The sequence below is a fragment of the Leptinotarsa decemlineata genome, unplaced genomic scaffold (genome assembly GCF_025532065.1).
Source record: "Leptinotarsa decemlineata unplaced genomic scaffold, Ldec_3_MD MMD2_tig00026336_RagTag_RagTag, whole genome shotgun sequence".
In the NCBI taxonomy this organism is placed as follows: domain Eukaryota; kingdom Metazoa; phylum Arthropoda; class Insecta; order Coleoptera; family Chrysomelidae; genus Leptinotarsa; species Leptinotarsa decemlineata.
In genome coordinates this window covers 8,074,612-8,089,226 of record NW_027412692.1, presented here as the reverse complement: position 1 = coordinate 8,089,226, position 14,615 = coordinate 8,074,612, and the positions used below count along the sequence as shown (strand labels likewise).

The 14,615-nt window shown below is 35.9% G+C and overlaps 1 protein-coding gene across 1 annotated transcript in view; it reads left to right on the top strand.

Annotated features, from left to right (window-relative positions):
* Ptp10D (Protein tyrosine phosphatase 10D) overlaps nucleotides 1-14,615 on the top strand; it is an 86,115-nt gene that overhangs the window by 45,153 nt on the left and 26,347 nt on the right. Inside the window, 1 exon segment of the mRNA XM_074183188.1 lies at nucleotides 12,584-12,827. Within this exon segment, the coding sequence (XP_074039289.1) occupies nucleotides 12,584-12,827 (244 nt within the window).

The window sequence follows — 14,615 nt, the reverse complement described above, 5'->3', positions numbered from 1 at the left end:
TTGCCTCGTATTCCTGATTTATGTAATACCTCCAACAACTGATCGTGGTCAACAGTGTCGAAAGCTTTTGCTAAGTCTAAAATACACATAATGCCGGCCGTCTCTGATCTATGTGTCCGTTTATTTCCCCTGTTAGTGCAGCAATTGCATCATTAGTTGAGAGACCTTTTCTAAAACCATATTGTTTGCAAGAAATGAGCCTATATTTATCAATGTATGAAGTTATCCTCGAATTCAGTGCTTTTTCGAATACATTATTGAAACTTGTTACAAGAGATATTGGCCTGTAGTTACTGACTACCTCCGGTTTTCCTTTTTTAAAAATGGGTGTGACTATCGATTTTTTGAACGTGTTTGGACATTGACCGGTTTGAAATATATTAATTATTAAAAGTGTTAGTAAGGGTGTGATTTCAGTTGCTAATTCTTTGAGTTGTTCTGCTCTGATACCATCATGTCCTGGCGATTTTCGGTTTTTCAGAGAGTATATTATTTCTTTGATCTCAGAGAAAGTTTAATTGATCTTTTCTTCATAAAAATACAACTTACTATCTATCGAGAAATCTGATGATACGCGTCCGGAAAGTCGATAACGAGAGTTCTTTCAAGTCTGGTGGTATTTCATTCATACATTTGGTGATAGGAAAATGAACGTCTGTAAAAGTCTGTGTGAAACATTGAGGACTTTTTCGTCTAATGTTAATATTATGTACATCAGAGCGGAATGTTATCTCATTGTACAAATAGGGGGGGGGGTTCGGTATTTCAAAACTTTGTAAAAGAAGTAGGCAGAGTGAAGGAACCTTCGATCACTCATATTAAGCCATTTGTTTGTTTTCAATGTGTATGAAATCCTATCGTATTTTTTGATGCCATAGATTAACCTCAAGCAACTATTTTGGACCTTTTGAATTCGTTTGAAATCAATGGAGCTTATACAAGGAGCGTAAAGATATCGAGTGCACAAATTGATGACGCATGTGTATTCTTTCATTGTCCCAACTGTATCTATGTGTATTTCGAAAAATTCTGAGCTATTTCGATTGCCTGTTTTTTGTATCTATTCTAATTGGAAGAAATTTGATAGTGGAAAAGAAAGGTTTTAGCTTTCTACTTTTCCATTTTTATACAAAAAAATAATCTCTCCTAAAAATATACCCCTTTCAGTTGAACATTTGCTAATGTTTTTTATTTATCGTAAGAAACTATACGACTGTTTTACGTTAAACAATATCATAACGTTTTATAGCGTCATCAATTTATTTTTATTTGACAAGTGTTCGGAATACTGCCACTATTAGATAGAAGCTAATAAAGCTTAACTAGGTTATTCACCTCGACGATCAATCGTAATCGAATGTGATTATTGGAGCAATCTGATAAGGGGGTTTATTAAAATTTCACTAAGGCAGTGACAGGCCTCAAAATTCATGTCAAACATATTGTAAAGAGTTTTTGGGACGTTGTGTGGCTTTCTACTGTTTCATCTTCATAAGAAAAAATGCGGGAAACGTCCAAAGAAGATAGTTGAAAACTACTAGTGGTACACCTAAGGATACAATCCATACAATAATTTCATATATTACGTTGTATGGCAATTCTCTTGACTGTATAGTCAAAGTAAACGATATTGTGCACTATTAAATTTGCCGGCACTCTCAAAAAAAAACGAATACATAGAAATGAACCGGCAGCACACTAGTCCACGTAGACTGTAGACTTGGCGGTTCGTATTGGATAATTTTTACTAAATGATATTTATAATTGGCTGAAGAGTAATAAAATTAAATTTGAAGTCATGTTACGGTGACGAATAGAATGCGAGGATGGTTATAAAAGTCGTGTTGTCGAAGTTTAGTTCAGGAACTGATCGCGATTTGTGTGTTGCAATTCGATATTGGTGGCACTTACTTAAACTTTTGTTATTTGTTTAAAACGTGGCGTCCTTGGACAAGTACTAATAGTAATAACGAGTGTGATAACAACACAGACTTATCCAGTGTAGACGTTGTGGGAGGTCGTGTGGCTTCAATTATTGCACCAGGTGTATCTTATAAGGTTTTACACCCAAAACCTTTCCCAAAATTTTCCACGTAGTAGAGTAACAGGCCCAATTGCTGCGAACGGCGGCGAATCGACATTTCACGGTCATTACGAACACTGGCGGATACAGCTGTAATATTTTCTTCAGTCCTCAGTCTACGTATGCGTGATAGTGGTGGTTTAATGTCCAATAATGTAAACTGGGTTCAAAATTTAGTCACAAGCTTCCGAATAGCTCCCTCAGTAGGCCGACGAAACTGCCCATAAAATGGAAGAAGTGCACGATACACTTTCTTCAATTCAATAATTTGCAAGCGTTGTTCATTCGTAAATCGATTCATGGTTAAATTAGGTATAGACCAAACTGAACAAGTTTGATGAACATGGTGAACAATGAGAACAATGGTGAACAATGATAAAATGAGATATCAGTGAATAAGATCCGGATGCATTTGAATATTGAAACACAGAGAGTAGGTTTCAATGAATATAAAAATCTACATCTCAAGTTTGGTTTCGAGGGAAACAAACTATTACAAGCAACATCAGATTTGACCGAAATTCATTGAAAAAACAATACACGACTGTTACAAAAGCAATGAGATTCTTACAACTGAAATCATAAGGAAGACATTGAATACTTCCGGCCATAACGTGAGCTGCTGTGACAAAACCCTTCAGAATTTGATAAAGAAACTAGAATTTAAATTTAAAATAATAAACGTCAAGCACTTATGGAAAGCAGAAGAATAGTGGAATTGCGTAACAAATACATAGAACAAATATCTAAATATAAACAAGAACAACGGCAAATTTTCTATTTGGACGAAACTTGGTATGTCACTCACGACACAGTTACGAAAGGGTGGACTGATGGTTCCAGAATGTGTACGCCTAACATACCTGCAAACAAAGGATCGCGACTAATCATTGTGCATTGCCATAATTACAAACCATGATAAGATAATTGCCAATATTACCCAGTTTTCCATCTGATAAATTATAATGAAGTGATCTACATTGCTCGTGATATTTTGGAAATAGGTTAATTTTCAATTGTGTTTGTTGGCTTTACTATCATCTTCTCCACGAGGAAATTTCCTTATACGCTCTCTGTTCAAAAAATAAAGTCAATTTTCATTTTTCTCAAAAAATATTTATTCATTCATCAATTTCTATTTTGTTCCCTTCAAAGTAACCCCCCTCAGATATAATACACGAGCCGGCGTTTTTTCCAATCCTCGAAATAGTTCTGATATGCACTTTTTGGTATGTCCTTGAGCTCTTAGCGATTCGGTTTTCAACCACTCAATCGTCGCAGAATACCGTCCTTTCATGAGTCTTCAATTTTGAGAACATAAAAAAGTCGCACAGGGTCAAATCTGGTGAATACAGTGGCTAGGACATGTGAGTTGTTTTTGTCCAAGAAATTACGAACAAGCAATGACTAGTGAGCAAGTGCATTATCGTGATGCCAAAGCCTTGAATTGTTTTTCCATAATACCTGACGTTTTCTTCGTATTGCTTCTCGCAAGCGGCGCAAACTCAAGATAATACTCCTTATTGACCAAACGACTTCGTGGCAAGACCTCCTGATGCATCTATGATTCGTCACCAGTTATGATAGTCTAGTTCACTAGTCTAGTTCACTTTTTTTTGTAATATTTTTCAGCCCTGTCCAAAAATTACGACCTATAAGTTTCAATTGTCAATAAAAAAAAAATTACAATTTTTTTATTTTGGCAACGGTAATCTATTTTTTTGTCTATCAAGGATAACTTCACCAAAGGAAAAAATGCCAGGGTTTTAGTTTAATAATTATATGGATTTTTATATTAACTTTCAATTCAGAAAAAGTTATTAATTAACAAATTTATAATTAACGTTAAAATTGGGATAAAAATTTTTTGGCTGCGAATTATTGTTTATTGATGTATCCCAACATTACATGAATTTTTTCATTCCTTGATATTTACATTCAATATGTTTGAATATTTTTTTTGTTTTTATGTCGAGAGTGACGAAAGGCGCGCGGAAGCCAGACTACCCGCTGTTGGCTCTATTTTCAGGGCTCTGTAAAAATTATAAATAATCGAGATACAGTTTCGGGAGTTGGGACTTTTTTTACGCAAATTCATTGATCTTTCCAAATCTTTTTTCAAATTTCCAAAATTTTGAAAATTTTCCGAGATATTAAGAAGAAACTAATGCCCCATTTTTTTCACTTAATTGTTTATAACTTTTTCGGACCTTTCCTTAAACTTTCTAGGCAGAAATACGAATCGAATGACACCTTGGTCGTAATTTTTGGACAGGGCTGAAAAATGTCACCAAAAAGAGCTAAATCTAGTACCTACATGTGAACCCGACCCTTTTATGCAAATCTGGATTGCCGTTGACGTCATTCAACAATCCCTGGGCGATGCTTATGCGACGGTCCAACTTAACTGCCACACGCTTCATGACCAAAATTTTCGAAAAAATTGCACAGAATGAGCCAACTGATATGCCACATATTCAGCAACTTCTCTACTAGTGATTCGACGATTCTCCATAACAATTTTCTTCAATATCTTGACATTTTCATCGGTTATTGATGTGCTGGGGCGTTCAGAGCGAGCGTCGTTTTCCACATCTTCTCGACCTTCTGTGGAAAGCTTGTATCGCTTGTAAATATTTTCTGACTCAGAGTACAATCACTGTATGCCACTGTCAACATATCAAGTGTTTTTGGGCACTGAATTCCATTTTGTACACATATGCCTCTCATCAACAAACTAAACATGCTTAACAACTGAAACTGTCAACATATGTTTCAGACGAGCGTACAACAATAAAGAATTAAAAAAAGTTGCGAATGAAATGTACGTAACCTGCGAAATTTGAACAGTAAACTTATTTTTTCAACAGCCCACGGATGTTCTGTTTACTATAGTTCTAAATTACGCACAAGGCTAAAATACATGAATTTGTGATTGCCTTGTTTGGTATGACAGTGCACGCGACACGCGACAAATAATTGACTTTTATTGGCACATTTTTAATACCTTTGGCTCATTGCAATTTTCCTAGGGATCACTAATCATTTTGAAAATGAAATAGATCCATTACTACTAGCTTTCTATGGGTGAAACTAACCTAGGTCCAAAGTCAGTGGGCCTATTCGACCCTTCACCGCAACCCGCAAGAGTTTATTGTGGCTTGAAACTGACCTAACTAGCCAGTTGTATACCTACTGGTGTACATAAGAATTAAAGCCCAGTTTGTAATATTAATTTCTACCGAGGAAGTTACGACACTCGTCCAGAAATGAAAATATTTGTGAAAATTGTGTAATTGTTATCATTGATTTTCATCAAGTAATGGGTCAGTCTATTCATAATACAGGTGAAACAATTTTTAAAATCGGTCAAGTAGTTGTTGCGTTTGTGCGCAACGAACGTTCATCTTCTGTTCTGAAATATTTTTACGCTTTTGACTATAATTATTTTCCTCAATGCATTAAAATGAAAAAAAATGAAAGCTATGCAGCTTTTACAGCTTATACAGCGATATTCGACCGATAAAAATGAATGAATCGAAACTCAAACGCGGTCAATCAATATAAATATTTAATGGTAATCATAATTTTCGGAACTTAATAATTTTGAGATATATCACATAAATCTTATAATTTGGATCTTGAAACTAGGGTTTTTGAGTTTCTATCATTGTTTTTCCTTTCTGTCTCAACTAGAGTTTCATGTGCCATCAGTGGTAAAACTGAACAAAGTTTCACCCACCATGGAATCAAAGGATGCAGTCTTGCCAGAACCACCCTGGGCGACCCTGGGAAGCTGGCGCCGAAGAAATATCTGGCGATGACCAGGAAAATCTACGCCTTACAGTAGGATTTCTGACTGGCCACTGTCAACTAAGGAAGCACCTCCATATTATGGGGCTAGTGGACACACCTCTATGTAGGATGTGTGAATAGGAAGATTCAACTGTCAGGCATGTCCTATGTGAATGTCCGTCAATAAGAGAGTGTGTGTTCGGCGAGTCTTGGCCTACACCTGCCGATATGAAGGAGATGTCTCCTAGTGACCTGTCAATCTTCCTGGAAAGGACAGGATGGACGATGACCTCGGAGGACAACTCCTCGGGAGGATGTACAATGGGTCACATGTGGCCTAAGTGCTGTGGCCCTACACTCACCCTCCCTACCCTACAGATACCCACCAACACCGAGAACCAGTATGTTATTCAAATCTCCCTTATTTGCGCGGGGGTAGAGGGACGGTCTAAGCAATGAAGCGCTATCGCCGAGAACGCGGGCAGACGCGTGAGGGCCCACGTCGTTGACGGTTGTGTCAGTTTTGAGAATTTCTTTATAGGTAACATAATTGGATTCTCGAAGCTATTCATTACTTCGTGCAGTTAGCAAATTTTTTTAGTTACTGTATTTTTAAAGTAAAAATATAAATTTATTTTGAATGGTCAGTCACGAAATTTAACGTGACAAACCAAATTCTACCGAATCCGTTAAGGAAACGTTTGAATTAAATGTACAAGCACGTATTTATGGTCTGTGCTACGCAATTACCTTGTTTTGCACTCATTAGGAAACAACAGTTTAGTTGCCTATATTAAATTTAATGTCCTCTCCATTATCCTATTAGCATCCGCTAATTTTTTATTACATAACTCTCGTTGCACTTTTGCAGCACTAGGCACGAAGTCCGTGTTCATTAAGCACGACAGGTATATATAAAAAACACAAATTTGTTATCGGACACTACCGATTTTAGATAAGAAACTGGCGAATCTGTTCAATGGTGTCATGTCGTGTACAGAGTGGGACAAATTGAACACTTTTAAAGGGAAACTCCTGTTTTCAAACTAGATGACAACTGATAGCTATATCTGAGAGTCAAATTTTAATGACAAACTTAGGTACGAGGGTTGCTTTTTATATTTCGGGATTAGAGAACAATAACAAATATTAATCATTGAAAATCACTTTATTGCTTTTCAAAATATTCCCCATGGAGATCTATAAACTTTTTCATGCGTTTGAACCAATTGTCGAAGCACTTTTGCTACTCTAATTGAGGTATCTCCAAAACATGCATTCTGAATGCAGCAACCGCTTCTTCAGGTGTCGAACAACGTTGACCTCTCAGTTTGTTTTTTACGTGCGGGAATAAAAAGAAGTCATTCGGTGCCAAGTCAGTACTATACTGCGGATGACTCGTCAAATAGATGTTTTGGGTGCTCAAAAATGCAGTTGTTTGAGCTGATGTGTGAGAGCTCGCATTGTCGTGGTGAAGAGTGATCCGTTTTTATCAATGTAAAAAATTTGTGAATGAACAAAATTGTTATTACCATTACCATTATTGATTAATAGTTACACATGTATATGCGTATGTGCAAATAGTTTGTAAATATTTATTTTTAGATTGAGACAAGTTTGATACTCATTGGATTTTTTCATATTCACGCAATTGTCAGTCAGAATATTTATTATTTATGTTTTATTGCATTGTATTTTCTCGAAACACTTATGATAGACACTTATCGTGTACTGATTTATTCATATTTATCTTCCCATCATATTGTTCTGTATTCTCCTTTCCTACTTGAATAAATATTATTATTATTATTTTTACCGTAGTATGCGCTGGTAAGGCCCTATCCCGCGAAGCCCCGATACATTCGGAAGGGCGCGCCAGCATTATCAACCAACGACCACTCCCCACACCGTGGGGTAAGTGATCATTGGGAACGAGAATCATGTGCCCTGAACAATCGCAGTGAGCCAAGAATGACAGTCTTCTGCATCTGTCCGACTAAGATTTCTGCCTTAGTGTGGCAGGCCGGTATGATTTTAAGATTCGGGAGTAGAGAGGGCATCATTCCACCAAGGACTCCAATAATCAGAACAACTAGAGTGGTCTGGATAGAGTCTGCGGAGTTCGAAGAGAACATCTCGATATTTTATCTGTTTTTCCGTTATTATTATTAATATTATTATTTTGGTAGAAATAATAGTACCGAGGGTAAATTTTCGTTTTGAGGACACCCGGCGATTTTGAAAAATGTTTGCGTGTACTTACGTATTTTGATGTGTAGATTACGAATCCGAAAGGAAAAAACGGCGCTCTTCCTTATTTACAAAGTTACGGCACTTCAAAGTTCTGAAAATGGCAACTTTTCAGCCTTCTTTTTCACAAAATGAACTATTTTAAAACACAAGCATTCATTCACTAGGTCACCTTTACACATCATTTCTCCTTCTTTGACACTTTTCACTTCAATAATCAACCTTTTTCCAATAAAAATGTTAAAAAATGTACGGAGCTGCTTTTTGGTTACATATCTCTGTATTTTACGTTTTTAAGGTTAATGGCATGGTTGGTACGACTGATGCAGTCCATATTCCTAAAGTAATTAAAATGTTTTTTACCTTCATTCTTTAGATCGTAAATTGGTTTTTGGTGGTGTATTACGAATTTGAAATAGTAGGCGACGGCAAATACCAACCGCTTTTTTCTGAAATGTCACTAGTAACTAACCTAAAAATAGAATAATGTCACCAGGAGAAGCATTCGTTTTTGAATTGAGTTTTTTTATAAGAAAAATGTTCATTATTGAAGTGAAAAGTGCCAAAGAAGAAGGAATAAGGTGTAAAGGTGACCTAGTGAATAGATGCTTGTGTTTTTAAATAGTTTATTTTGTGAAAAAGAAGGCTGAAAAGTTGCCCTTTTCAGAATTTTGAAGGGCCGTAACTTTGTAAATAAGGGAGAGCGCCGCTTTTTCCTTTCGGATTCGTAATCTACGCATCAAAACACGTAAGTACACGCAAACATTTTTTCAAAATCGCCGGGTGTCCTCAAAACGAAAATTTACCGCGGCACGCTCTGTATTTGGATACATTGATTGGAACGCCTTGAAATAATTGTCTCACTATATAGTTATTTACAACTCAGATCGTTCAATATAATTTCTATGGCATGGGGACAATTTGCAATAAGTTGCTTAACCGATTGCAAGATTGGTTGATCTTGAAGTTTCGAGCAGCCAGTTTTTTGTTATCACCTGTTTTGTATCATAATTTAGCAGAGTGAAAGGAGTGTAGAAGTCTCGAGAAATCCGTATTAATTTAACGTTTGATAATACCTAAGGCGTCTTAATCTGGTTTTGGAAATACATCAGGATGTCTGACACCCAATACAAGTTTCTTTTATTTATTCAAATTTGAAATTTATGTTCATATTCATTTATAACTTAGGTTAATTACATCGCTATATATGCCATCAAAAAATGTTATTGTTACTCTATTTTCATTACACAAGGAAACAGTTTTTGTTGCATAAAATATTATGCCTAATATACATTTTCGGGTTGCTGATTTCAGATCTGAAGTCGGATTTTTTGTACCAGCTTTAGTTTTGCATCGAAAAAAAGATAGGATCTTTCATATAAAAAAATTCCAATGGAGCATCCCTTGTTAAGATACAGCCCCTTAAAGGGGTACATGAAATGTGTACGATAGCAAGTGAAAATTGAGGGGCTTGAACCGTCGACCCACACATCGGCTGATTGACTGAGTGAACAAGGCACCTACGTCGAACCTCCCGGCTACCGACCGACCGAAATGCTACGTTTTCCCGGGGGGTTTAAAAATAATTGACGACACTGTACAATAATCAAACTTGACTGTATTTCACTGTAAATACAACCAACTACTTCAACTAAAACTGCAATAAGTATTCAAATGTCTAGCGCCTTATTAGATCGCTCTGTACCACACTGTCTGCTAAACTTGACTTCTACGATCTCGGTTTGGGTCGCGCTTATATACGGCAAACGAACTATCCCGAAACCGGTGGAGAATTCCTCAAAGTTCATCGAAGCCGGTAGAACGGTCGCGAGCGCTCGTTGAGTTGGGCGCGGCCTTGGTCACGTCACAATTGATTTATGACGACAAGCGGCGGCCTGGCGTTATTTTTTTAGGGGATAATTTAACACAATATTTTGAATGTGCTGAGCATAGTATTCATTGCTGAGCATAGCTTTCATCCTTTTTGTTTCACAGAAAATTTTGTGCAATCCACGGATTTATTCCAGGCATTTTTTCAAATTCATAAACTACACCGTACGATTTGATCTGCACAAACTTTATTTTTGAAAAATATCACATGTTTCGCTAACACAGTAGCTTTTTCGTAGTGAAGTACGAAACGTTCTCATTTGTGGCCCATCGAAAATTCCGGTTTTCAGTTTCTCTGTACTCATATTATGAAACTTTTTAGAGATATATTAAAAACAATCACCATCCTTACTCAGAGCTTTCACAAATTGTTTCATGAACCCTAGTTTGACATGGAGAGACGGCAGTATCATGCGATCCCTAGGTATTGATGGTTCATTTATCACATTTAGTTTCCCCGAAACCATAACTTGCCTGGAAGGTCAGTTTTTTCGAACCCGGTGGTGCCGCACAGCTGCCGTACAGATAAATAAAAAAAGGATATTTTGTTTAGCTCCCTCATTGTCCGATCAACACATATGAGCCACTTGTGTTCGTTATATTTGATTTTTGAGCCACGCATTCGGATCATTAATCTCTCTCTGTGCCGATAGTAAGAAATTCTTGAGCTGAAAGATTTTTTTGTTTTAATCGAGAAGTTAGAATCTCCGAGGCTTCCTTAGAAAGATCAAGATCTCTGACCAATGCGTTGAGCTTTTCCTGGTCCTGGATTGAAATAAGTTGTTCCACTTCCATCACTTGAAGAAGAAGTGATCATTTTGTGTAGATGAAGATGTTTTTGGCACTGGTTGAGTAATACATAGCATGTTAGGTTGAAACCATTCCAACCGGTTTGTTTTATTAATCCCGTTTATATCAACCACGCAGAAATAACAATAATTCTAATGGGTTGAGAGATCCCTCCAGATCATTGGTGTTTGATATTTGAAATGGGATATTTTCTTATTCGCCCATAATCTCAAAGACTCCACGCATATTCACCATACCGTATTAGGCACCCAGTACTTGTTACGGATGTCCATAGGAAATCCAAAGTAACCAAGATACATTCACGAACTACGAAACACACTTAGTCTACGATTTCTGAATGTATACTTACCACAGATATTACAGAAATAGCTGGGATCGTTTTTTACAGATATTTCTCGATGTAGACATCAATTCATGTCAACGATACGTGTATGATTATGGTTGACTATCAAGACTATTTTTAACTCCTTAGAAAACGTCAATTGAATCCCAAATTTTGAGCTTTATAATCTCTTCGTGACCTGGACTAGCATATGCCATCTAGGATTGACATTGCTAGTTTCCTTTACAACACTCACTTCGTTTTTTTTTAGTTCTGGGGTTTTCAAAGCCTGAGAGATACAATGGGCTTGTTTCATGCTATTGAAAATGATACTCGTTTGCTTTTAGACTGATCTAGTTAGGGGTATATTATACTTATCGAGCCTAATCGGTCCTAGTACCTCTTTATATTTGCAGAAAAAAGAAAAATTCGAGAAATAAGAGTTTAAATGGGCCGCGTGTCTGCTGACCAATAAATTTGATCTTGTCTACAGCGGTGTTGCCAAGTGCCAATTATTTTAACAAAAATACGATGTTATGAAACATTACAAAGAGTACATTGTCTCATACATTCCAGAGAGATAGCTGACTGAGTGGCAATATGGCTAATATATAACGTTGAATTTCTTATTTTTGGTGGGTGTCATGAATGCATAATTGATTTATTTTATTAGGGTTCATGAGCCTTCGGGAACCATTTAAAAATATAGCTCGTTGAATTCTATTTAAACCCACGATTTTCGAGTACATTTCATTTCATATCGAGAATTTTTTCATGAATTTAAACGTTAACTGGTTCATATACACTTCCGTTATTGAAATTTATGTGATATCAACATGAAAATGTCTACTGCCGGAGATATTTCAAGAATAACATTTTTATTGCGTTTTGTGTTATTTGGATCCCATGTATAATTTGGCAATGTTCATTATTTGTATTATTTCTATTGGTCAATCGAACAAGAAGCGGGACTAGGCCCGTGACGTCACGAGCCTAGAAAATCCAATTTGCGGGAAATTGCGGGAAAACAACGATATTTACAGAGCTGAAACAAAGTACACTATTTTTCAATTTGAAATTACTACCAAATGAACTGTAAACCGAAAATCATGAAACAAGCCCATTCTGGAATCAGCGTCGTTATGTCAGGGGGAATAGATAATTATGGGATTATGTCGATGATGGACATCAGGCCATTGAGAATACTATTCTAAAAAATTATTTGTTGTCTTGCAATTTTCTGTAACAATTCTAAATGACAATTAATTTGGTGACTTTTATATGCTACATTCGCAATGTTTTTGAAATATCATTTTTTCTATTATTGAAACATCGAACATTCTTTTTTGGGATACATTGTGTGATATTGAGTTTTTATTCTTACTACACGAATGAAACTATTGTAAAATATTTTTCACCTTGTTTTTTTACAGTTTTCTTTCGGCGCCGAGCTGGTCATCCACATTCCAGGCAACTTAGGGCAAGATGGCGTGGTTTATAGGTTAGATTACTTTCCACCATTAGGATATCCAGCTCCAAACACGACTATAGCTTCCAAGGACATCAAAGATGTGATAAAATTTTCTCAAGCCTTACCCGGGACCAAGTATGACTTTTGGCTGTACTATTCGAATGCTACTCATAACACGCTTACTTGGACTGCTAACTTCACCACAGGTAGGATGATGATAATATGTTAAGTTGTTTCAAAAGTTTTGTTCGTTTATTGTGATGCATCAGCCAATCAGATTTCACTGAGATAATAGAGTTTTGAAACAAAAAAATTGAGATGTGATCAATGAACTGAGAAAAACAAATAGCAAAGACGTTTACTTTTTAAATCTCAGAGTTGTACTAGCAATCAAGAATATCATACTTATTCCTCTAACGAAATTAATAAACAAATGCATTTCTCTGGAAATGTTTCCTGATGTTCTGAAAATATCCAAAGTGGTGCCCATACACAAAAAATACACAAAGAGTCATCAAATTACAGACCAATCTCGATTATTCCAATTTTTGTCAAATTATGCGAAGCCACCTTAAAAATCCTAATGACATCTTATTTTGAATCAGAAAATCTCTTTGTTCATGAACAATTTGGTTTCAGAAAAAATAATTCAAACACATCGGCTATTGGTAGACTGACACAAATAGTGAACAAATGTTTCGAAAACAATGATTTCATCTCAGCGAATTAATTGGACTTGACAAAGGCGTTTGACTGCGTTTCACATGATATATTACTCAAAAAACTTCAATATTATAATATTCACAAAGAAATTATCAACTTGATGAAACCTTAGCTGGAGAAACGAGTCCAGTTCGTGCGCTTCCAAAATAAAAAAATCTCTGGGAAAGAAAGTTTTTGGCTTTCTACTACTCCATCTTGATACAAAAAAAGTATAAGGAAATCTTCCAAAGAAAGGAAGGAAGTAATCAATTTGAAAATGAGTAACTTCATACATGGATGTGTAGATCATGCAAAGAAGTAACTTTCTGACACAAACTGAAAGAAAGTCCTTCCCCTTCAATTCAAATAAGATTCCTCTTGGCTGGGATTAAATCAAATAGGTGAATAAATGTCATTACGATGTCATCGATGACATAAGCAGATCATGCTTATTCCGTGACATTAAAAAATCGTAATTAATGAATGAAATGTGTGTATTTTCTATAATGTTATCCAATTCGGTACTGAAGAGCCTTGGGGCAAATGTCTTAAGGCGAAACATCGGTGTATACCAGTGAGGATGACAGTGTTCCATGTAAGTGCAATTTGTTACCATTCATTTAAAGTAGAATTCATGTCAATGATATCTGATTTTCATTCCACAACGAATGTTTGAAATACAAACTGAGTAGAGAAAAGTATCTTCTGTATAATTCAGTGTTCATATAGAAGTATTTGTTTCGAAAGAATTTTTTTTTCTTTCGTGTAATTCAATGTTTATATGAAAGTAGCAGTTTCAGGAGGACTTTCTTTCAGTTTGTGTCAGTTTGTGAAAGTTACTTCTTTGCATGATCTACACATCCATGTATAAAGTTACTCATTTTCAAATTGATTACTTCCTTTCTTTCTTTGGAAGATTCCCTCGTCCTTTTTTTATATCACGATGGAGTAGTAGAAAGCCAAAAAACTTTCTTTCCCAAAAATTAATCACTCCTAAAAATATAACCCCTTCAATTCAAAAAAATCTCCTCTACTCAATATACAATATGGTGTCCCCGAGGGTCCGTTTTAGGACAACTGCTTTTTTGTGTGTTTATAAATGACCTGCTCTATTCATCTCCACCATCAAAGTTTATACTATTTGCTGATAAGTGCACGGTTCATAAATTCAGGAAAAAATTTAAGTTACCTGATTTCCACGGTTGAAATTAAAAAAAAAACAAATAGAACGATGGTTCCTATCAAATAAACTAAAAGTCAATGAATCGAAAACAGAACATATGGTTTTAGTA